The following is a 23,885-nucleotide window of genomic DNA, read 5'->3' as shown; positions in this document are numbered from 1 at the left end:
TAGTTTCGCCGCGATAAGCAGCATATAGGATGTTTTCATTTCTCGCAGTTTAGCCTTCACAGTGTCATATGAGCGTCGTTGCTTTTGCACATCCTGGCTATAATCAGGGAAGATCATGATGACAGTGTTCTCAAACTTGATCTCTCCCTTTTTTCGGGCTTCTCTGAGGATGAGATCCCTATCCGCATAGTTGAGGAACCCTGCGATGATCGGGCGTGGTCTCGCTCCCTCCGGTGGTTTTGCTAGGAGGGCCCTATGCGCCCTTTCAATCACGAAACAGTTAGAGAAGTGAGCCTGTGGGAATACAGATGTAAGCCATGAGTGCCGTCTTCTCAATTCCCTCTCTCAGACCTACAAAGCGCAGGTTGTTTCTGCGTGCCCTGTTCTCCGCATCGTCCACCCGCCACATCAGCTGTCTATGTGAAGCCTGCAGTTCCGCCATATCTTTTTTGAGGGAGGTAACGTGGTCCTCCGCTTCCGAGATCCTGGTCTCCGCCGTGCCCACTCTGTCCGATAAGTTCCTTAAGTCCTGGCGTAGTAGGAGGACCTCTGACCCCACCGCACTTCTGGACTTCTCTGACACGCTCTCAGGACCCGTGGACCTTCCTCAGTGGGGCGACCAGGACCAGCTCGGCGAGTCAGGTACAGTCCGCGACTCACCCGGGTCCGCCCACAAGATCACCCTCTGTTGTTCTCCACGGGGGCAACCGTCGGGGTCAGAGGCCTTTAAGGGTCCCCAATGTACTCCGGGGGGGCGAGCAGAGAGCCCAAGCCCACAGCAGGCGGCCCCAGGTCTGCCTGCCTCTCTAAACTCTATCCCCGGGTCCCGCAGGCTCTCACTGCTGCCGCCGGCGGAGTGGGGGGGCGAGGGGGGCCAGACACCCACCACGCTCAGTCCCCTCAGGTCGCCGCCGTGTCTCCGTCTCCCCAGAGCTCCGACAGGCCCAGGGGCCACTTTATGCAGGCCGCACAGTCCGGACAGTCCAGCCGGGGATCGGGGAGTTGCAAATCTAGTTCCCGGCTTCACAGGCCCCAGTCCGTGTCCGTGTCTCGGATCCTCGAGAGCGCCCGGGGGGGGGGGGATCTCGGCGGGGAAGCGAAGCGAGGCCCAGAGTCTTTTGCCTCCGTGTGAGTGGGGAAACACCCCCCGCTGCCCTCACCGCCTCACCGTCGCTTCAGCCGAGGGTCTCGGGAGCTCCGGCCGCCGCCATCTTGGGTGCCTAGAGTTTCTGCCCCCGGGAGGATTCAGGTCCAATATCTTGCCCTTGCGCAGATGTAGGACGGAGCCGGCGCTCTTCACTGGTGCCGTACGCCTTACGCTGCCTCCTCAACCGCCTAAATCAAAGTTTCTTCATTATCGGGTATTGTAAACATCGGATCTTATGCAGTCTTGCCGGGAGCTGCGCCGAGGCAAGTCTCACCCGGCCATGCAGTTGGCCACGCCCTTCGGCAACACAATATTAATATGGTTTGGTTGACACTAGTGGTATCTGTGCACCTTTGTTTTCCTTATGTGTTGAGCAGACTACACAAACCTCTTTGAGTCACAGGGATGGCATGTAGTGTTGGTTTTTTATTACATTAGATGTATATGTGCAACTCTTTCGTCCTGAAGAGGGTCCCAAGGATCTGTTAGATCAACGGGGGACCGAAATGTCGACGCCCATCACCCTTTTCGCATATTTGTCGAATACACTTGATGTTAATATGACTATATGCTGTGTTTAATTCTCATCAATATGGTTTTTTGATTAACCAAAACTCATGCGAAAGGTGTTTTATATACTACTGTTAAATTATGTATTACTTTTTTGGTAGTATGTTTGTTGCCAGATATTAATTTGTTGATGATACTCCAAGTGGAATAAAAATATACCGTTTTGACACATTCAGGTATATCTGCATTTATTCCCTGTGGTCATTCAGATTAAATGTTCATGTATGTAACATTATTACAAATGATTAATATTTTACAAATGTTTCCTCTAAGGACAATGTGCTTTTATTATTGAATATACCCAGTCCTAAGGTGATTATTGGGTTGCTCTTTTGATATCTGTCCAAATATAACCCAGCGCTTGACCTTTGACTGGCAATGTAGAGGTGTTTGGGCCACAGCACCTCAGAAGACCACAAAGAGTACTCCCTTTGATAGCATACCTGGTGGGTGCAACCCGCACAAGAAGCATTTGGATAGTTTTGCCAGGTCCCTACAGTATTTGCAGCATGTGCATGCACTTTAGTAGCAGCCATCTTCGGATTGTAACACAAGTGCCTGCAGGCCCCCAAGCTTTCAGGGGTTCCCCATTCACCCCAATGTCAATGTATATCTGTGATATATATAGGAGAATAAGGGACCCACTTCATGGACTGCCGGGGCCCCAACATTTTGCATTACACCACTGTGCATCATTATAACTAAGGGCCAGATATATAAAGGTTTTGCGTCGGGTTTGCATTACCTTTACAACACAGAGCGAACACAAAATCCTTTTCAGGATTAACAAACCAATGTTTGTGTTGTTTTGAAAAGCAAAGTAATACAAAGCAGCACAAAGCACTGTTATACGTTACTCTGTGTCAAGGAGCATTTTAGGGGTGGTGCATGGGTGTTCCAATGTAACCACCCATGATTTTTTACACAAAACCGCATCTACTAACCACAATAGGCAGGGTTGTGCCCCAAAAATAACGACACTTGAACGACACTTGAAAGCAGGCATTAAAAAGGACAAATGCTTGTATTTCTCTTAACTTCCCCACTTTGCATGCATGCTGCACTGAGTAGCACACACCCAAAGTGGCAAAAGCTGTAAAGTTAGTCTAAGCATATTGTTTGGTCCAGTACAAAACCTATACTAGACTCAAGCAGACACCTTTGCACTATGGTGTAAAGGTGTGTGCGTGGCCCTCAGCTGCCTGATTGCGCACCGGCACGAGGAAGGAGGGAGGAGAGTACCATATCTCTCCCTGTCACCTAATATAGTGCAGCAACTATGGGTGCTACGCTGCGTTCCGTGATACTTTTGTAAATCTGGGCCGAATAGTGCACTGGGAGGCAAACTGAACATCAATATTTAGAAATTTCCCAGGCAAAATGATTTGACCAGTTTGTCCACTTGTATTCCATTTGTTCAGGAAAATCTTCTGTACTTTTAGGGAGTACTGTCCAGGCAAAACAATCAATTACAATGTATGTGTTTCTCAACAGAAACAGAACAGTCAAAAGAAGAAGAAAAGGAAATATGTCAGCTTACAGTTACCTCTAAGTGTCGACCAGTCTTAGTCTGCGCTAATGAAGATGGATACCTGTATTTATGGAACAGCAAGGTACTGATGGATTATTGAAAAAAAAATGTAAACACAAAATAGTTGAGAAGCATGTTGTCACATAGATAGCTTATGCTGCATGAAGTCCTCGAAAATACAGGAAAAAGCTGCACATTTTGTAGTCACTGTTACCACAATTAATGTAACCTAAAAAGTTATGGAGGTTACTATGTCAGAAAATATTGTGTCTCCAAGTGTGATTCATGGAAATGAAAATGTGTATGTGTCCCCGAGTCCCGACAGTTTCTGGTAAAACAGATTTATCTATTGGTTTTTGAGAGGGGATCAGTTGAACCTGCACATTTTGACATAAAATTATGCTTCTTTTTTGTTTGTCATAAAGCCCTATTTTTAATTACCAAACCTACCACGGACCTTGGAAGTATGCAGCATCTTTTGAAATAAAAAAGGGATTTATGATAAGCAATAAAACAATAATATACAACAATAAAAAATGATTGTTTTATTATTTGTTATAAATCTTTTTTTTTAAACTTCAAGATGCACTGCGGTACTTCCTAGATAGTACCGCGGTACTCTGTCAATTTCTAAAATATATATATAAAAATATAAATACTCTTTCCTAACTATTTACACTCTTATAAAGTGCCACATGCCCTCCTGTAGGTGAAAACACATGTAATAACCTATATCTAATGTAGAAACCAAGAACTCAGCCATTTTTCAGCTATATCTGTAAAAAAAATAATGGAAAATGCAAGACACTCCAAAATGCAAAAGACACTCCACACACTAAAACCACTACACTGTACAATATGCCACTCAACGCTACAACACACCACTTCACACTACGACCCGCAACTGAACCCGATGACATACCACTGCACTCTATGCCACTCCACTTTACTCAACTCCTCTTTATGCTACTCTTCTCTACTCCACTCCACTCAATGCTATTTCATTGGAATCCCCTCATATTTACGCCACCCCACTCTATGCCACTCCACTCTCTGCTATTTGCCTCAATGCCACTCCACTTTATGTCATTCCACTCTACGCCCCCACTGTAAAACACTGTATGGCGTGTCACTGTGACACAAGACTCCACTGTAACACCACACCACTGCACTCTACGGCACCCTATTCTACTCTATGACATGCCACTCTACTCTATGCCACTCTACTCTACACCACTCCACACAGCCCTATTTCACTCTACTGAAATCCACTTTATGCCACTACACACTATGCCACTGCACTGTATGCCCCTCCATTGTAAGGCACTATACGACACACCACTTTATGACACTCTACTCTACTCTCCAACACTGCACTCCAGTCTACACCCCTGCACTCTTCTCCACGACCTGCCACTTCACTTGAAACCACTCCCTTCTACGCTGTTCCACTCTGCTCTTCTCCACTCTATGCCACTCCCCTACATGATAGAATTAGGGATTTATTCAGAAACTGCATTTTATAGTATGTATAGTGCTCACATACTATAAATTGCTATTCACATACCTAAGTTGTAGATATCTAAACTCATGTCTATTCTGTCTCTTCTCTGTGGAGCACCCCACCAATGTTTTATTAGTAAGTGTGGGAGGAAGGATGAAATTATTATTAATAAATGGGAGTAGTTTAGGAAGTAGTAAGGAGGGTTTAAGAGAGCGATTAGGAGTTGTTTAGGGAGGCGCATGCACCCAGACAAGGGAAGCAATGTCACCTTATGGCTAAAGCTGGTGACTTTGAAATTGGAAAACCTGATTTGAGTCCTGCAGCACACATAGAAAGAGAAATATAACTGCATGCACCATTGGCACCATTGCACCATGGTGCAAGGGGGCCTGCGTTAGCGCTAGGCTGTCAAAAATGTTTTAAATACAGAGCATTCCTGCCCTTTCCATGTCACGCGGTGCAGTGCAGTGCTGCATTGTCTAAGCTTTTCATAAATAGGCCCCCATGTGCCTTATCTAAAGAAGGGATGTACAGTGGGCTAAAACTATTAGAAAAACAGGAAAAGGTTGCATCTTCTTACTATTAAAGAATATGGAACAGTGGAATTAACCATATGTTCTCTTTATACACAGAACACACATACCACATTCTTCACCCTGACTTAAGACTTGCATGTTTGATTTTCTGCAAGGAGAAATTCAGTTTAAGCACATATGGACATTAGTGCTATGTATCATATACTTTGAACCTGATTTGAAATGACTGAATTGTTGTTGTATTTTTTTTTAACAGGGGGTTTTAATTAAACGGGTACTGCCTAATATGAATCACCCCCCAACTGGCCTGACAGCACTGTGCACTGACGAGTACGCCAAAGTGATAGTAGCTGGTAACAAAGGTAAGACCTACATCACAGCCATGACCATTTAAAGTATTGGAAAAATGGTTATTCACTCAAAAATCACCAATCATTGCATGCGATGAAGCCATAACAATATGCGAAACAGCTGAACAAAAATATCACAATAAAGTGACATTATTTTTCTTATATGCACAGTCTGATAATCACTGTCATTGTATAGCATATTTAATCAATAGAATGTATAAAGAATCTCTCACTAAAATGTGATATAAAAAATATAACCTGTAGTAGCTTGACGTTAATAGCAGAAGTGATTCCTTTTCTTTTTTATATAAAACCTTTTATCATTTGGTAGATAATAGAGGCTGTGGTACACTCCCCACCTCTACTCCAGGGAAACGCCCCAAAGCAAAGAACAGTTCCAAGCTAGATCTGTACTCCTGCTCGATTGCTCATGCCTGACACCAACACACAGCCGCAGGGTCGAATCAGGCGCATCTCCAAGCCAGAGCCCATAACCCAGAACACACTCCACTGGCTCCACAGGAGGCCTGCCAACAACAGGGTGTGCTTGTGTGAGTGTGGTAGCTATAGTTGGCTGCTGCAGAGAGTGGGCCTGTGCATCTGCAGAGGTTGATCCGAACGTGGCTTGGGGACCTCCGAAGGGCCCCCACTTGCAAGGTGCCAGCATTCTCTACAATGGGCGCATTCGGGTGCAGACAGCAGGTGTATACCCGTTGACCAACCTTGGGGGAGCCAGACCCCCTGAGTGTGGCACGGAGGCTACTAGTCCACCAGTACCAACACCTACAGTAACAAGGAGCCTCGGCACAGAAGGAACACAGTGAGAAACTGCAGCACTGCGCTGAGCTGGAGGGTGGGGGTGCAGGGGGGGGAGAGAAGAGGTCAGGAGTTACCAGGACCTGGGGCAGCTGACCATCCCCCCGATAGTCTCAATATTAAATTCTCTGTGGCAAGGACCACAAACCACCCTCCCCCACTTCTTTCCAACTAACATCTCAACTGCCTGCACTTACCTGGGGGCAGACAGAGGCTCCATTAAATACTAAGGTACCAAAGGATCAAGCCTGCTCTAGTTTCCTGTTACTGGTGTAGAGTGCATAGTTCGAATAGAAGAGGCCTGCCCTGAATTGATGGAGAGAGGCCGGCGGGCCGGCAGGCCCACATCAAAGCTTTCCCCAGGAAATTGTTTTTCTTCAATCCCAATAGTGCTTAAACTGACAAACTTTCCTACAACTAAGATCAGCACCCCTCCAGTCCCCACTAAAACAGACAACGTGCAGTATAATTAGTCCGGCACAAGCTTGGTTCTCTGTATAGACTGCAACCACTGAGCTCGCCCAAACCTGTGCAAAACTGTGCAACTTACTTACTACTAACAATCAGCCCTCAAGTGGTACCAAGTGAATTAACCAGCAGACACTCATACTCACCGGCCAACCCAAAACCAGCAGGTCGGCCAGGACAAGCTCCAGGCGGGGCGGTCGAAAAGAGCAATTCCCCTCTGATAAAATCGAATTATGGACTTCACTTCTCATCTCACATCCTGAGCACACATGAACTGAGCCAGCATGTTACTGCCCATAGTCCTCCACCTCCCCAGGCAGAAACCCCTGCATCACCACATAAGAAACATTACTACCAAAGCATAATATTTTAAAAAGGAAACCTGTTAACAGGTCAGGCCGGGCTCACGGTTCCCCACAAATGAAGAATAACCCTGAGATCCCCAAAGCAGGCCTCATTAATAAATGATTTCTCCCCCGTCTCAAGTGGCGGTCCATCTTCAGTCGGAGCAGCTATCTCTGTAAGCAATTCAAGGAGCTAAGAGGAGGCCCTCTTTATTAGCAACCTTCAAGCAGGCTCACCACCCGCCCCATAGTACCAGGGCCTCACGGTTACAAAACACCGATTTTATTTCTGCATGTGGGCATCACCAGACTAACACCATTGCTTTCCTGGCTTGACAATAAGCTAAAAAAACTCAAATCTCTTGCCTCACAGGATTAGATATTATCTTTCATAGATAGATCCAAGTACACAACGAATGTGTCAGGAAAGATCATATCAATCACTGCTCAAACACCAACTGCAATCATCTCCCTCTCAGAACTTTGCACAGGCGACAGTCCAAGATCCACCAGAAGCCCTCTATAAAGAGGAATTGGGGGACCTATCAACAATGTTTCTTCAAACTATAGAAACCAAAATCAAACAAACAATAGAGCTCACCCGGCAGCTGTTTAGATCATGACACGGGACCAAACACCTCCATTCCTGCTCCCAAAATACAGATAACTCCTATACAATGGCATCCTCTGAATCCCTAAAACTTAGCAATCCACAAAAAATAATGGCCAAAGCCCTACTATGGCATTCTTCGAAAAATGGAACTCCAAATATACTTACTTCATTAATTACCCCTGTGCCTTGCGGATTTGAACAAAAGAATGGACCGCATTGAGAATATGTATCTCCCCTCACAAAACTAGTGCTCCTGCTCTTGTGCACCAATCATTGACTAGTAGGAAACCCTACAGGCAGGTCTGACAGCTCTGGCTGATTCAATCCGAGGCACCAGTGGGCCTTCTTCAGCAAGACCTCATCCAACATTAAGCTGCCCAGATCCAGCCACTGAACTCTCCGACCACTGAACCAATTTACTAGAAAACCCCCTAACAGCATCAATCATTAAACAGCCCCCATCACCTGAGATCTCCGTTTTTCCCCGCACCCAAGATGACAGGCCAAGAACTTTCACCTAGTCACTGGCAGGACAGATCCAAAGTCTCATCGAGCCCCAAATGGCCAGGAGGGACACTCTCCAGGAAGGCAAAGAAAAAACTGAGAAAACTTCAAGAAAGAGCAAAAGCCAAAAACAGAGCTGCATCTCTCCTTATCCGAAAACACACAACAGAAATAGCCTCGGGCCCCATCCAGCTACATCCAATTTTTACCACAAAGACTGTCAGCAACAAGGCCAAAAATACAGCAGCCAAAGATTCACACAACATCAAAAAAAGTCAAGACAAGGGGGCAACTGAGGAAACAGGCGGAAGGACAAGCTTTGAACCCACGGATGCAAGGATGAGAGCCATCACTGAGCTTACAACTACTTCACCAAATAAAAGGGGAAAGATGGATGCTTGCATGCAAGCCTCTCCGAATATAGAATACAGAACCAACAACGGAGAGAGACCCAACTGGGGTCACATCCAGCATTTTAACACAAGGATTGCCTCTAAATCTCTGAGGACCAGCATCCTCTGAGGGATACGCCTACGTTACCAGCTCACAGAGCAGCAGCCCCCCAAAGTCAGAGCATGGCACTGTCAAGGTGGCTGTCACACTAGGATACTACATCAAAGGTCACCACAATATTTTAAATAGGGGCAACATACTACGTCTAATGATACACATACCCTCACTGGCCCCTATAAGGTTGGCAGATCTCGCCTGAGTCAAATTTCAATGTCTACCACAGGACATCTATCGTGAGTCTACCCTCGTTGGGCTGGTCCAGAAGTCACATCAGACTGAAATGCTATGCAAAATCAATCAACTGGAGGACTAGGGAATTGAGATCAAGCACCGGCCTTAAAACAGATACCCCAACGTCCTAACTACAGAAACCCCAAAAGCTGGTGGCCTATTCTATCTTAAACAGTGCAGACAGCATCCGCACAGACAACTACCTCGCCGAGAAGCTCCATCAACATGATACCTTGAGAAATACATGCTCTGTAGACAAAAGGACAGCCCTCTTCAGCAAACCCGGCACTCACAATCACCACAGACACTTGGGGGGTCATTACGATGTCGGGCAGATTGCCTCCGCCAGGCTGGCGGTAGCCACCACCAGCCTGGCGGAGGCAATCCACCCGACATCCACACTAGTTTCCACCCCCCCCCATATTAGTATGGCAGGGGGACCTCGGCGGACGGAGAGACCGTCCGCAAGGCGACCGGGGCGGAAAAGGAATGATATGGTGGCGGTGTCTATCAGACACCGCCAGCCATATTATGATGTTTGTATTTAGGTGCCTTTCCGCGGCGGCGATGCTGCCACGGAAAGGCATGCAGTCTTCACTCTGGGGGGCCCCTGCAGGCCCCCAGAGTGAAGGAGAGGTGGGGGGTGCACACAGGGGGTACCTGTGGTACCCCCCTTCATTTACATTTACAAAGCGGCAGGCTCCGCGCGGTGCCTGCCGCTTTGTAAATGGCAGGCTCCGCGCGGTGCCTGCCGCTTTGTAAATGCAAATGCTGAAATGCATTTTTAGCATTGTGGCGGGCGTTGCAGAGAGCACCGCCCGCCACAATGCTAAAAATACAGGATGTGCCCGCCACTGTGGCGGGCACATCCTAATACTCCCCAGGGGACCCCCGCCCTTATGGCGGGTGGCCCCTATTACCATGAGGATAGCGGGCAGTGAAAGTCCGCCCGCCATCCTAATGACCCTCTTGGTCTTGACAGGCAACTATCTTTCTCGACAGCATCCTCAAATCCTCTTGACAGAATTTTGATGGTTCTCAGAACAGCCCAAACACACATCTAACCATCATTTCCTGATATGTGGCAGGCATCCTTAAATTTATTATGGCAAATTTAGTACTTGGGTACTTCCATATTAGCAACATTATTGGCCAGCAGGAGACCTGGGCAATGGATGCAACAGTACTATCAGGGTATTTTCAAAAACTCGTCCCGGACTCTCCATTTTCCTCAAACACACCCTAAGGGCGGATGCCACAGAAATCCCAATTTATTCACCTGGAATACAAGCCCTACTTATCAATGGAACAAAAAATAAAAATCAGTCACTCCGGATGGTTCTAGTCCTCCAAGCTGAGCCCAAGAAGAGTCTGGGAACAATGAACTAAACAGATAGAAGCAGAATGGCTTAAACAAATTTCCCTCCTCAAAGCGAAAAATCTTGCCCTATTCTGGAAGCACATCAAACGACTCACCAACTATGGACAGTCTAAGGAGGATGGGGTAGCAGAGAGCAGATGTGTTAACTATGCTAAACAGCTCTAAAAAAAACATTTTTCCACACCTGCGAGATTTATATCCACAATGTTTTGAAATCACATTATAACTGCAATAATTTAAAAGAGCCACAACTATTTGGAGACAATATAAAACTAATAACTCTAAAAAGGATGAAATGCTCTGCTGCAAGCTGAAACTTTGGTAGATCCCATGTGGCCCACAGGTGGTAAAGCTTGCTGTCCCATTATCTCTCCCTTGTGGGTGGAGCACGGTGCTCCATCTGTAGTAATACTTAAAGGCACATGTGTGAAGATGTTCTCACAATTGTGACATGTGATAATGAGAATTTGCAGTGGAAATACAGTAATGGATATTCCTCACTGGTTTCTTATGTTGGTCTAATATGAGAGGCAATGTTACACATTAGCAAAAAATAACAATTAATATTTAAGAGATATATATAAGTGAAAAGATACGCAACATTCTTGAGACAATTTAAACTAAAATACCCCTCAGAAGGATAAATCCTTTGGTGCATGCTGAACATCAGGTAGATCCCGGATGGCCTGAAGGTGGCAAAGGTACACTTACCTGCCTCGCGGATAGGAAACAGCTAGCTGTCCCATGATCCATCGCTTGTGTCATATGTGAGTATCTCTCAGTTTGTCTCCCAATATAGCTCATATACAAGATATCTAGAATGTAATGGGATTTTATAATCTATATGGAATATGAGAACTAAAACACATCCTAATATTAAAACATAGGCACAAAAATAATTTATGTAATCCAGAGTGCATAAATTAAAGACTGGAGGTCTGAGGCCATAGGTCAGAGGTTACACAGGCCTGGCACAATAGAAAATAATAGTGTACACACAACACCTGAATTGACCCACCCTAGCTTGAAGGCTACTTGTAGATCTGTGCTGCAGGTACATTTGTATTCTGAGCTGTCTAAGAAAAATATCAAGTTGAAATGAGAAAAGTAAACCTGAATCATACTGGAAAGTCATAGGCGGACAGGGCCCTTCTGGTCTAAGCCCCACCCATTACTTGTCCTAAGCTGGGGGAAATGCGCATTAGATAAAAAGCGGAGAAGGTGGCTGAAACCGAAATTCTCAATGGCTGCTCTACTGCATGTCTGCTCCTGGAAAGTGTTGGTAGGTGACAGCACTAAAGCAGCTCAAACTCACTCCTGCTAGGTTTAAACCTTATTATATAAAATAATCAAGTGTCTCACAATAAATTAGAGTCATGGGCACTCAAATCAAAAAATTTCTACAGCGCTGAAACTAGTCCAAAAGTCATAACAGTGCATTAGCCTGGACATGACGAACTTTGGTGCTTATTTACAAGCCACTTGCGCAGCCGGTGCATCACTTTTTCTCATTTTGAAAGTGACGCACTGGCGGCATGAGGAGTTGGTAAATAATCCCCCTGGCACGAGTAGTAAACCATTTACTGTTTATACAACAGTCAGCAGTATACATCTTTGAGGTCTGCTATAGACAGCTTAAGCTTTCGGTCGCAGACATCATCATATCCCATATTTTAACAAATAATTTGGGTCAGCCCCCTGCTCATGATTGAATGGCTTTTTGGTCAGTCTCAGTCCTCTGCTCCATATTTGAATGCCCCCTGCATATTTTCTGCTTGTCCCCTGACTGAAGTATTTCTTCTTTACCACGTATATTACCTTTTTGTCAACACCTTGTACCTAATGCAACAAATTGCATATGAAAAAATTGAAAACTGTAAATACAACAGCCAAAGTAGTATTTGTTTACATGCACACAATGCAGTTTTATAGAGGCAAATGCCTACTAGATTTGCACATTGGTTTTAGCCATTTTGACCTTGGCCTGAAATAAGATTTATAGAAGAAAAAGAGATGTTTCTAGGTCTCCTCACATAAGATGCAGGTTGGGCACACATTATTGCCTTCACCCAACTTTGGTGACTCAAATGTAAAGGAGACAGTTGACAAAGTTCCCAATCTGAGCGTTATGTAAAGCAAGTGATCTCACTGTGGGGGGTTGCATCTGGTTGCATCTGGTCTAAATATCTCCAAATTTGTAATCCCATTTCAACAAAAGAAATGTCAGCCTGCCTACTCAGGGAGCATGCTTGGTATTGCTTAACCATCTATCTTTAATAACGTGTCAGGCTCCAATTGTAAGAGAATCCACATCCAACCAAAACTTTAGCAAGTAAAGCTCTGCAAGAATGATTTTTTTTAACATCGGTCAGCCGTTGAATTTTGCCCTTCCAACGACTTCAGGCAATCCCTCCCTGTAGAGTGCTAGATCTTTGCCTGTCCACATCCGAATCCAACATAAAATTGGCCTCAACTTCACATGGGCAGCTTTAGGTTCCATTGCAAGATCCAGTCTTAAGGGAAGCATAGATGTACTCTGAGGCATCAACAACACGTACCTCATAAAACCATTTTTAGCCTCCTCTAAAAAAGAAACATCAAAATGCCCCCATAAATCTTATTCATAAACAGCTCTACTAACTGCTTGCACTCTATATATATCAAGAGCTGGCTTGTACAAGTATTCTCTGAGTATTTTAGATATGTGCAATCCACTATATTTTTAAATAGTAGTGCTATTTAATTGATCCTTCGGCCACAAGGGTTAATCTGATATCCATATCCTCAGGTAATTAGTCCTTCTCACTCTTTCTAAACTTTCCACCTATGCCATTAGCATAGTCCTAGAGGCGCTTCTCTCCAACTGATGGGTAAAACTAAAAAAGGGCAAATCTCTGTATTAAAATTTGGAGACCCTGTTGTATGGCGTTTTAGGATCCGAGCAAAATTTCCTGTTTCATGCCTTTCTATAGGTTCAATTCACATTGCCCTAATATAGGCATAGAAATCATTCCCTTATTTTGACATAGCCCATGCAGTCCAAATACAGGCATGGCTACTTCCACCCGTTCCAAAAAGCCACAACGATTTCTTGGAAAATCCTCTTAAGCAGTCAGGGACATCCCCTTGCTTGAATATTGATGTGTCCAAGAACTCATGGAGTTTTCAAAGAACTACCATTCCCTTGGGGTTCTTTTCTGATGTTATTATTCCCAACTTTACTTCAAACTAGGCACCTTTAAGGTATAAATATGCCTTCACTTGCTCTAGCAAGACACGGTGGTTCGGAGCAGCTAGACTATCTACTTACCCGACGCAGCTCGCTACAGCAAGTGCCGAAGGAAGCCAAACCTCCAGCTGACGCACTGATCGAGAAGCTGTGCTTTCTCTTGCCGAGAATCCAGCTCCAGTGTTTCCAAGATCCGCTTGCGGGGTGTTGGGAAATCGAGTACGAGACAAGAGATACCAGACCTCCTTCATTCTACACTACATGGAGCTGATTAGACCCTAAGAGAAATCTTAGATAGATTCTTGGCAAAGAAACTAAACCTATGCTACACCACACTTACTTCTTCCCTTGTACAAGACTTAGGTTAGGTACACCGGGGTAGGCGTATTTTAGAAGCACCAGTTGAGTAGTTTTAGCCTTTCTTATTTATGCATGTATTTATCTATGGTTTAGAAACCATACCATGCTTTTACAGTATTATTTTATAATACTCTTCTCGCTGTATGCATTATACTTTGCAACCTGCAGTACGATTGTAGCAGTTCATTTCTTTTGCATGAGAAAGAAACTGTTCAATAAATCCTTTTATTGAAAACGCCCGTCTCTCTATATCTCTGCACCTCTGATGAAACAAAGCATGCACGATTGACTGAGTAAAAAATATATCTATTGTTTCCACAACTCTTAAGATACGTTTATTCTTGGGGAAACAAAGTTGTTATGTTTATGCGGTTGTCAGAAACTAATCCCTTCTTGTGTATTCGAGAAAGTTTCTAGTGACCTCTGAGCTAGCTGCCACTCACAATTAAGTTTAATATATTCAATAGAGACCTAGTCAACCTCAGTCCTACATTAAATCTATAGGATATATTATTCCAATGCGCAGAGCCCATTGGGAATATAGGAACTACACTACACTACTTAGTCTTTGACATTAGCAGGGTACCGGCTGCGAGGTAGCAATTTCCCCGGCCAACTTGGGGGCATCGTTGGTGCAACTAAATAAAAAGTCTAAGCAACCATTAATGAAGAAGAGGATCAGTATAGGTGCCAGAGCAGAGCCCTGGCGAACCACTCTCTATAGCATGATTTTTCTTGTCAATTCTCCGTTGCTCCCCACCCAACCTGCACATAATTATCCATATATACCCTTCTTAGCAGCGTTTTTCCTTCGAGAATCCAAAATCATGAAGAACCACCCATAGTTATTCCCTGGTACCATGTCAAATGTTGCACGGAGATCGGGGAAGGCTATATAGAGGCTTCCTCAATCAGAATCCACCACCTTCCATTTTGTCAATAAAAATAATACACTTGATCTAATGTGCCAGAGCCTGTCCTGAACCCCCCATGAAGATGAAAAGTATATCATTATCTGTAATCCTAGAAGGTAGCCTATCCAAAATGTACCTACGGTAGATCATCTGCCTACTATCTATTTAACTAATTGGACGTTAATTGCTAGGTTCTGAAGGTGATCCCTTGTTATATATTGGCACTATCTCTACTCCTTTCCATGTTTCAGGATTGGGGTCACCAGCCACCATAGCATTAGTAATGCATTTATATAAGGAGTCTAAATAGCCATTTCAGATAAAAAATAAAAACAAGTTGGGTGTAATTTTGTCAAGGCCCAGGGCCTTTCATGGCTTGTGGACCTTTTGTGCTTTTTCAGTGTCCAGTAATGAAAACTTTAGTGTTGTCTCCACTCTTGAGATACCACTTTTCATGGGTACTATTCATTGCCAATAAAGAGCTGGGATTTTCAACTGGATCTCCATATAGCGAATCAAAGTGGATAGCCAGTCACTGCGCTGACTATTCACTTCTGTAAAATTTGTGTATCCTCCATGCGTGACAATAAACCAAAAGCCCACATTACCCCTGCACTCAAATCCCTTCATTGGCTCCCAGTGCGCCTTAGATCTTTTTTAAAATAGGCCTGTTTGGCCTTTCGGGCGCACACCCGCTCAGCTCCTCTCTTTATCAGATCTCTCATCACTCCTCACGCCCCCAGCCGCACTCTCCGCTCCTCTTCTCTCTCCCTTCTGCATGTCCCCCGCTTCCGCAAATCCAGAACAGGGGGCACCCGATTTTCGGTTCTGGCCCCCCGGTTCTGGAACAGGCTCCCTCTTTCCATCCATTCTATCCCTATCTATACCCATTTCTGTGAAGCCCTCAAAACCTTCTTGTTCTCCCAGGCGTTTCCCTGCTAGTCTCCCTGGGTCCCCTCTGTGAGTCTGGTCAAGTCCCCAGCGACAGGAAGCCGTTTGGCCGCAATGCGCTTAATCAAGTACTTTTTTTCATTTCATTTCATTTCATTTCAAGATTTTAGCATGCTTAGGAGACCTTCCTAATGCTCTTCTCCCAAATCCAGCCTAGCTAATTTAAACGATTTTTTGTATGCACTTTCCTAGCAAATTAATACAAATTATCTTAAAACTGGAAACTGCAGAGAAGCTCTAAAATCTTGAGGTGATCAATATTAGAAACATTTATGTGCCAGGAGGGACACTGCATCAACAGATCGAATGGACAAGCATCCATGGGAATTCTTTTTTAATGCATTAGCAGCATTTTAACAAAACCATTTAAATATGGTCACATCCACGGTGGCTATCTTACACAAACAAGCATTGGAAAAACCAATTGGGTTAACAATTATTCTTTCATGCGTTAGCAGCATTTTGACAAAACCATTTAAATGTGGCCACATCCACGCTGGCTATCTTACACAAAAAAACATTGGCAAAGCCAATAGGTTTAACTTCTAAGACTTATTGACTTTGCCAATGCTTACTGGTACTGTGCACAATCAGTACAACTGATAATCTAGTAAGACAGTTATTAATATTATCACATAGATAACTAAGCAATTGCCCACATTTTTATATTTTTGAATAGGATTATCATTATTGAATGCTCTCAATAGTGAACCTATGAGTGTACTTTGTTTTCTTTTAAAGCAACTTTAAAATTATTTTCTGTTCTATATTATAGATGGATATTTAATCCTGTGGAAGGTTGGACTATTTCAGAGGGTTCCTCAAACGGACAACACGGTAAGTATGACAAATGTTGCCCTCAATTGTCCGCTACATACATTTCAGTTGACTATATGGATTGTGGGTATTTGTTCTCAATTACAAAACCAGTTAGTTATGTTTTATTAGCCATACCAATTTACTCAAACATATCTGGGTGCTTCAAATCTTGTTGCACTAGAACAAGTGGCCTTATAGAGTTTAGTTTTAACACTGTTTTGATTGCATGTACTGAAACCAGAACCGGAACCAGCTACTTTTCGTGCAATTTTCACATACCCAGGGTAGCCAAAAGTGTGCAGAACTGTTTGTTAACTTTTTTGCCTACTATTTTTTTTAAATCAAGATAGGACGGATCAGAATTCCATTCTTCAAACTGAAGAAAAATCTGCTGCTGTTCTGCCAATTGTATGCAGATTGTTTTTTGTTGAGAACCTGAAGAAGTGACGAAGAGTCCAAGCCATGGAATCAAGTGCTAGTTCCACCTACTTGATCTAACTGGTGGGCTCCAGGGGTCTCCTATTAAAACTACTGCTACTGCTACAGTGTTGTGGCATGTCAGAGGTACAGCTTAGAATGACAAATAAGTGATGGATGACATGCTTCAATTAATCTCAGCCACTGGTAATTACTGTGGCTGCATTCCAGTCCAAATGTTATTGTCCGACCGTGCCAGTCCAGATAGAGACCAGGCATAAACTAATTAGGATGCTGAACTCGGTTGCCAACCTTTTACTTGGCCCTTCATTTTTCTGGACTCAGATCACAATGCACATTGGATTTCCAGGCAATAATCTGCCACACCTCCCACACCTGCTGCCAGGCAGCCATTTAAAGCTGCTGTGACAGTGGAGGGCCTTAGATTGTTTGAGTGCTGCAAGATCAGATTACTTTAGCATCTAACAAATGAATTTCTTTGTATCCCTTTAGTGAGTTGCCTGGCTCCCTACAAATGGTGCATTTTTCTTTTAGATAACGCTTAGGTTTTTGGTTTCTCACTGTTTTTCAACCTTTAATTTAATTTTATCTTTTGTTTCAAGTATATCTAACGCTTAGAGAGCTTAGGGCAGGGGCGGCTCCTCCATTACGGTGGAGGAGCTTCGCCCCACTGCTTTCACGCAGTGCGGGAAGCTGAAATATAAAATGGTATTTAAAAAAAACATTTTATGCTTCTGCCCTCGTGCCCTGTGAGAAAGCAGAAGGGTATGCCTTTTTGGGGGCGGGCGAGTGGTCTGGCCATGGAGGAGTGGCTTGCCCAATGCTGTGAGCCTTGACTGTTTGCTTGGCCCTCTGGGCTGAAAAAAACAGTAATGCGCACTCTGCTTTTTCACTATGTAGGCTGCATTCAGCCTACAAAGAGAAAATGGCCTCCCCATAGGCGCCCACCTGGGCGCCGCCCCCACTAATCACAATGCTGCCATTGCAGCATTGTGATTGGCTTAGAGGAGGGGAGGGAGGCTGCCTGTGACTGCTTCCTGTTCAGGAGAGCAGCAGGAAAATGTGGGACCGGCCAGGAGCTCAGGCGGTGCGGGACCCAGGAAGGTAAGTTGTTCTTAATTTTAGTTAAACCCCCGCCTCCCCCGCGAACCCACACAACCCCCCGCAAGACCCCACTATCTGCCCCCATCCATGAGTCATGGCGGCTGCGACTGGCTTATGGGGTCATTACGATGGTGTGTGGACCGCCACTGACAGGTTGTAGTTGGTGGTCTCCATGTCATCAGAATCACCTTTTCTACCCGCCCCATTAAGATGGCAGACGGTGTTCCGCTGGTACGGTGGAGGGGCTCGTAGTCCTTAAAATGGTAGAGGTGCCTACCAGGGACCGCCGTAAGGATTATGATGTCCATTACCGCCTACTTGTTAACCCGCCATGAACAAGCAAGTAGAAAGGGACTTTGGAGGCCAGTTGTGGGCCCCTTGTACCCCCTGCCCCAAGACATGGGACCCAGGGGCATCCTGCACAGTGTGGAAGGCACCGCATGGTGCCTGCCACGTAGTGCAGGGATATATAAACAGTCCCTTTTTAGGTCTCGGGTAAACGCGCGGAAGCGTGATTTCGCCGAGAACTATTGTTAGCGTGTGTGCTTCCCAGGAGACACTCCTGGTCGCGCGCATCGCCTTGGAGGCGATTTGAAACGCGCATGCGATCGCGCTCGCTGTGGGCAGCTGCTGTCATGCATTCACACGCATGCGCTAACTTGGGACCACGGGCACACACCGCTGCTGTCGCGCATTCACACGCATGCACTAACTTGGGACCACGGGCACACACATCACACTTGGGACCCCCCTACTGATGCTCGCACTCACGGAGACTCCTGTTGCTGGTGGAGTTGGGACCCCCCTTCTGATGCTCGCACTCACCGGGATTCCTGTTGCGGGTGGAGGCCGTTACCTGGCTTCTCTCTTCCAGGCGGGAGCCTCGCCCCCTTCAGCACTCCTCCGGTAGCTGCTCTGGTGTCGCGGACGGGGCTCCTCTCCTCCGTAGGAAGTTCGGTGAGTTCCTGTTGTCCCTCGGTCCCGCCCCCGGCTCAGCACTCCTCCGGTAGCTGCTCTGGTGTCGCGGGCGGGGCTCCTCTCCTCTGTAGGAAGTTCGGTGAGTTCCTGTTGTCCCTCGTCCCGCCCCCGGCCTGCCTGACTTCCTACAACGGGCCGGGTGGCGGCGGGGACAATCTTTTATTTTTCTAACCAAACTCACTTCGTCTCAAGTAAAACAAGGGGCATACATTTTTAGTATGCGCAATTTGTCAATAATATTACAGTATTTGAGTCTTATTAAGCTGCACACAATGTATGTTTTATTTGTTTTGGGCTCACTCTGAATTGTATCGCTTCTTCATGCGTGCAGATTTTGCAGTTCGGAAAGCGAAATACAGTGGGCTAAATCCGTTTTCTCCTGATCACAGTCTGGGTGACTAGTTAACTAACATGCCGCTTTCAGCCCAGGTATCATGATCAGAGTTTCCAGTTTAGCCACAGTGGTTATCTCTAGAGTTGCACAGGAACAGCAAAATGTTAGTGCATAGTTATCTTTCAAACACAACATTACTACACACTGATCAATGACTTTGACTTTCGAAGTATGATTATGTGGTGCATCTACCAAGCACTTTGTAAGAAGTCTTTCTGGCACTATAAGAGCTAAATCGCAGAGTAGTGAGTGCAGAGTAGTGAGTGCAGAGTAGTGAGTGCAGAGTAGTGAGTGCAGAGTAGTGAGTGCAGAGTAGTGAGTGCAGAGTAGTGAGTGCAGAGTAGTGAGTGTAGAGTATTGAGTGTAGAGTAGTGAGTGCAGAGTAGTGAGTAGTGAGTGCAGAGTAGTGAGTGCAGAGTAGTGAGTGCAGAGTAGTGAGTGCAGAGTAGTGAGTGCAGAGTAGTGAGTGTAGAGTATTGAGTGTAGAGTATTGAGTGTAGAGTAGTGAGTGCAGAGTAGTGAGTAGTGAGTGCAGAGTAGTGAGTGCAGAGTAGTGAGTGCAGAGTAGTGAGTGCAGAGTAGTGAGTAGTGAGTGCAGAGTAGTGAGTGCAGAGTAGTGAGTGCAGAGTAGTGAGTGCAGAGTAGTGAGTAGTGAGTGCAGAGTAGTAAGTGCAGAGTAGTGAGTGCAGAGTAGTGAGTGCAGAGTAGTGAGTAGTGAGTGCAGAGTAGTGAGTAGTGAGTGCAGAGTAGTGAGTGCAGAGTAGTGAGTGCAGAGTAGTGAGTGTAGAGTAGTGAGTGTAGAGTAGTGAGTGTAGAGTAGTGAGTGTAGAGTAGTGAGTGCAGAGTAGTGAGGGCAGAGTGCAGAGTAGTGAGGGCAGAGTGCAGAGTAGTGAGTGCAGAGTGCAGAGTAGTGAGTGCAGAGTGCAGAGTGAGTGTGCAGAGTGCAGAGTGAGTGTGCAGAGTGCAGAGTGAGTGTGCAGAGTGCAGAGTGAGTGTGCAGAGTGCAGAGTGAGTGTGCAGAATGCAGAGTGAGTGTGCAGAGTGAATTCAGAGTAGTGAGTGCAGTGAGTGTGCAGAATGCAGAGTAGTGAGTGCAGAGTAGTGAGTGCAGAGTAGTGAGTGCAGAGTAGTGAGTGCAGAGTAGTGAGTGCAGAGTAGTGAGTGCAGAGTAGTGAGTGCAGAGTGAGTGTGCAGAGTAGTGAGTGCAGAGTAGTGAGTGCAGAGTAGTGAGTGCAGAGTAGTGAGTGCAGAGTGCAGAGTAGTGAGTGCAGAGTGCAGAGTAGTGAGTGCAGAGTGCAGAGTAGTGAGTGTGCAGAGTGCAGAGTGAGTGTGCAGAGTGCAGAGTGAGCGTGAAGAGTGCAGGGTGAGTCTGCAGAGTGCAGAGTGAGTGTGCAGAATGCAGAGTGAGTGCAGAGTAGTGAGTGCAGAGTGAGTGTGCAGAATGCAGAGTAGTGAGTGCAGAGTGAGTGTGCAGAATGCAGAGTAGTGAGTGCAGAGTAGTGAGTGCAGAGTAGTGAGTGCAGAGTGCAGAGTAGTGAGTACAGAGTGCAGAGTGAGTGTGCAGAGTGCAGAGTAAGTGTGCAGAGTGCAGAGTGAGTGTGCAGAGTGCAGAGTAAGTGTGCAGAGTGCAGAGTGAGTCTGCAGAGTGCAGAGTGAGTGTGCAGAATGCAGAGTGAGTGTGCAGAATGCAGAGTGAGTGCAGAGTAGTGAGTGCAGAGTGAGTGTGCAGAATGCAGAGTAGTGAGTGCAGAGTAGTGAGTGCAGAGTAGTGTCGCAGGGTTTCTGTTCTCTCACAGAACTGTGCACAGAGATCTAGAACCTGGGTGAGTTAGGGTGACCCACAACTCACCTGTGTTTCAGAAATCCCCTTACCAAGCTAGCTACAGTGTCGCATCGGTAGTAAATACTTCCCAATGACTTAGACAATCCAGAACATGAACTTAGAGTACCTCAGGTATCGTGGAACACATGAACACTCTTTCGTTATATTATCATTCCAAACCGAAACTGGGAGGCAAAGAAAACACGTGCAAGTTTGAAATGTTTATTTTTCAATGCAGCATTCTCAAACGCAGTATCTTGTATAATATCAACATACATATTATAAAAATCAGAGTCAGCAGCATAGTCACTAATCCATAGTAAGCAAAAGGTGATAACATGTTATGATGCAAAAATCTATAAAATTCTGTATCACCTATATTTCGCGCACCCTAATTAGCATATTATATTATATCTAAGAAGGTCTCATCTGGGTTCTTAGCAGGGCGGACCCATACCTCTAATTCTCTGTAGGAGGAGATCACATCAACAGCTACCAGCTCTCAGCATGCTCAGCATCAAGTGTGTTTTCTCATTCCCTGTAACTGTATCTTAAACCCACGTAGAGCCAACTGTTGGCACAAACATTATTTGTGTTATGACTAACGTGGTGCGAGGATCAGGCCTGCAGCAACCTTGTGTTAGGTTATTCTGTATTATGAGAGTGTGCAGTTCTCAGTGTGCAGACAGTTGTACCAAGCACGACTGATACCAGTGCAATAACATATTATTCTCAAATAAATCACATCTTTCGTCTAGGTTAAAAGCTGCAATAACAATTAGGTGTCATGTGCAAACCGAAGCAGAAAGAAAATATGGCGTTTAAACATTTAATAAGCACATGCTAACTTAACACAATATATAGAAACGTAGTAACCATATGACACCCCCCCTAATGATCCGAGGACGGTTAAAAGAGAAAAATATAAGCCAATACTCTATGAGAGGCAAGACATGAAAGCAGAGTTCAATGATATTGAGCCAAGCTTAATGTATGTAAATGTATGTAAAATTTAAAAACACAAAAATATATGTATGAATGCCTAAAGTGGCCACACAAAATTTAAAAAGTCGAACTTGAGGCCCAATCTCAATTAATAGGCCTAGAACATATGAAAAATCGAATGTTCGTATTGAAAAAGGCACCATTCAGAATTACTACAAAGTCACGTGCCATAATGATGGAAGTATTCAGAGTCATTCCTCGTTGAATGAATAAGCAAAATAGGTAGCTACAGCTTCCAACATGAAATCACTGCCATCATCCGAAAACAGTTCAGCCATCCAATTAAGCAATGGGAAAGAACATACGTGCTCCTCCAACACTGATTCCTCTAGCAACATCAGAGGACAACTCAGTGGGTTCTCGAGAACGCTCTGTGCCAGAAAGTCATGCGCCGCTGCGAATATGTCCCACCGACCCATTAGTCCATGCATCGCTGCCACAGCCATAACCCTTTTGCCAGAACAGACCAACTCGTGAGCCACTACGGGGTACATCAGCTGATCAAAGTTGACGTCAGGAGAAGTCGGTAAACAGAGACACAAATCAATGGCCCAGTCGAAATCACAGCTCAGGCAATGAAACACAGGCTGGACACAGGTGAAATAGGAAAATCTGAACGATAATCCAAAAGCCGTGCTTAATGTCGCAAGCGGCAATGATCCATAGTAATCAAGCATCCGGTTGCGAAACTGCATCAGTAGGGGCTGTGCGTTTCCTTGCGCAGGATGGGCATCCATGTTTTATAAAATAAAATATCACCAGAACGCCTGCAGCCAAAGCCAGCAAAACAGGAAATCCGCCAAACAGGCTTGCAAACATAGAATGAAAGAACGCAGGGATAATACCAAATACTTTTTCAAATGTAGTCACGAGACCACTGCTAACAATTATAAAAAAATGAGCCAGGCCCATTGTGGAGGAGGCAATGAAGATTCAATGAACCAGCTCGCAAAAATGAAACAGCAAATCAGTACTTAAAAGTGCTTGTACTTCTGTGCGTGTGTTTGCTATGTGAAGGACATAAGTTTCGCGGGCAGAGCTCAGAGCCACCCGTTTTTGAGACAAAAGGGCTCTTATACGGCGTAAACCATTGAACTCAGCTCTCAAGGTTGGTATTCTCGGCCAAATAAAAACTTCTGAATTCCCATGCGTGGGTGGATACAACACATTCTTGCAGCAAACCACCCTTTCTGACACGGTAACCACATAAGCGATACCAGCCTCTAACCCACAACAAAACTCGTTATTCAAAAGTAAATAACTACCGTTGGACAACAACGTGAACGTCGGAATGCTATCAATGAGAGATGCAACATTTTCTATGTTACATATTGGTCAGCCCCGCCCGCGTGCCAGTGGAGAT

At 45.1% G+C, this 23,885-nt stretch overlaps 1 protein-coding gene across 1 annotated transcript in view; it reads left to right on the top strand.

The window, feature by feature from the left end:
* WDR64 (WD repeat domain 64) overlaps window positions 1-23,885 on the top strand; it is a 2,246,160-nt gene that overhangs the window by 1,832,046 nt on the left and 390,229 nt on the right. The window contains exons 27-29 of the mRNA XM_086925751.1: window positions 3,212-3,330; window positions 5,545-5,650; window positions 16,738-16,799. Coding sequence (XP_086781877.1) covers window positions 3,212-3,330; window positions 5,545-5,650; window positions 16,738-16,799 — 287 coding nt within the window. The remainder of the gene's footprint in view (window positions 1-3,211; window positions 3,331-5,544; window positions 5,651-16,737; window positions 16,800-23,885) is intronic.

This window comes from Lissotriton vulgaris, chromosome 6 (genome assembly GCF_964263255.1).
Source record: "Lissotriton vulgaris chromosome 6, aLisVul1.2, whole genome shotgun sequence".
Taxonomy (NCBI): domain Eukaryota; kingdom Metazoa; phylum Chordata; class Amphibia; order Caudata; family Salamandridae; genus Lissotriton; species Lissotriton vulgaris.
This window is presented reverse-complemented; position numbering and strand designations above follow the sequence as displayed.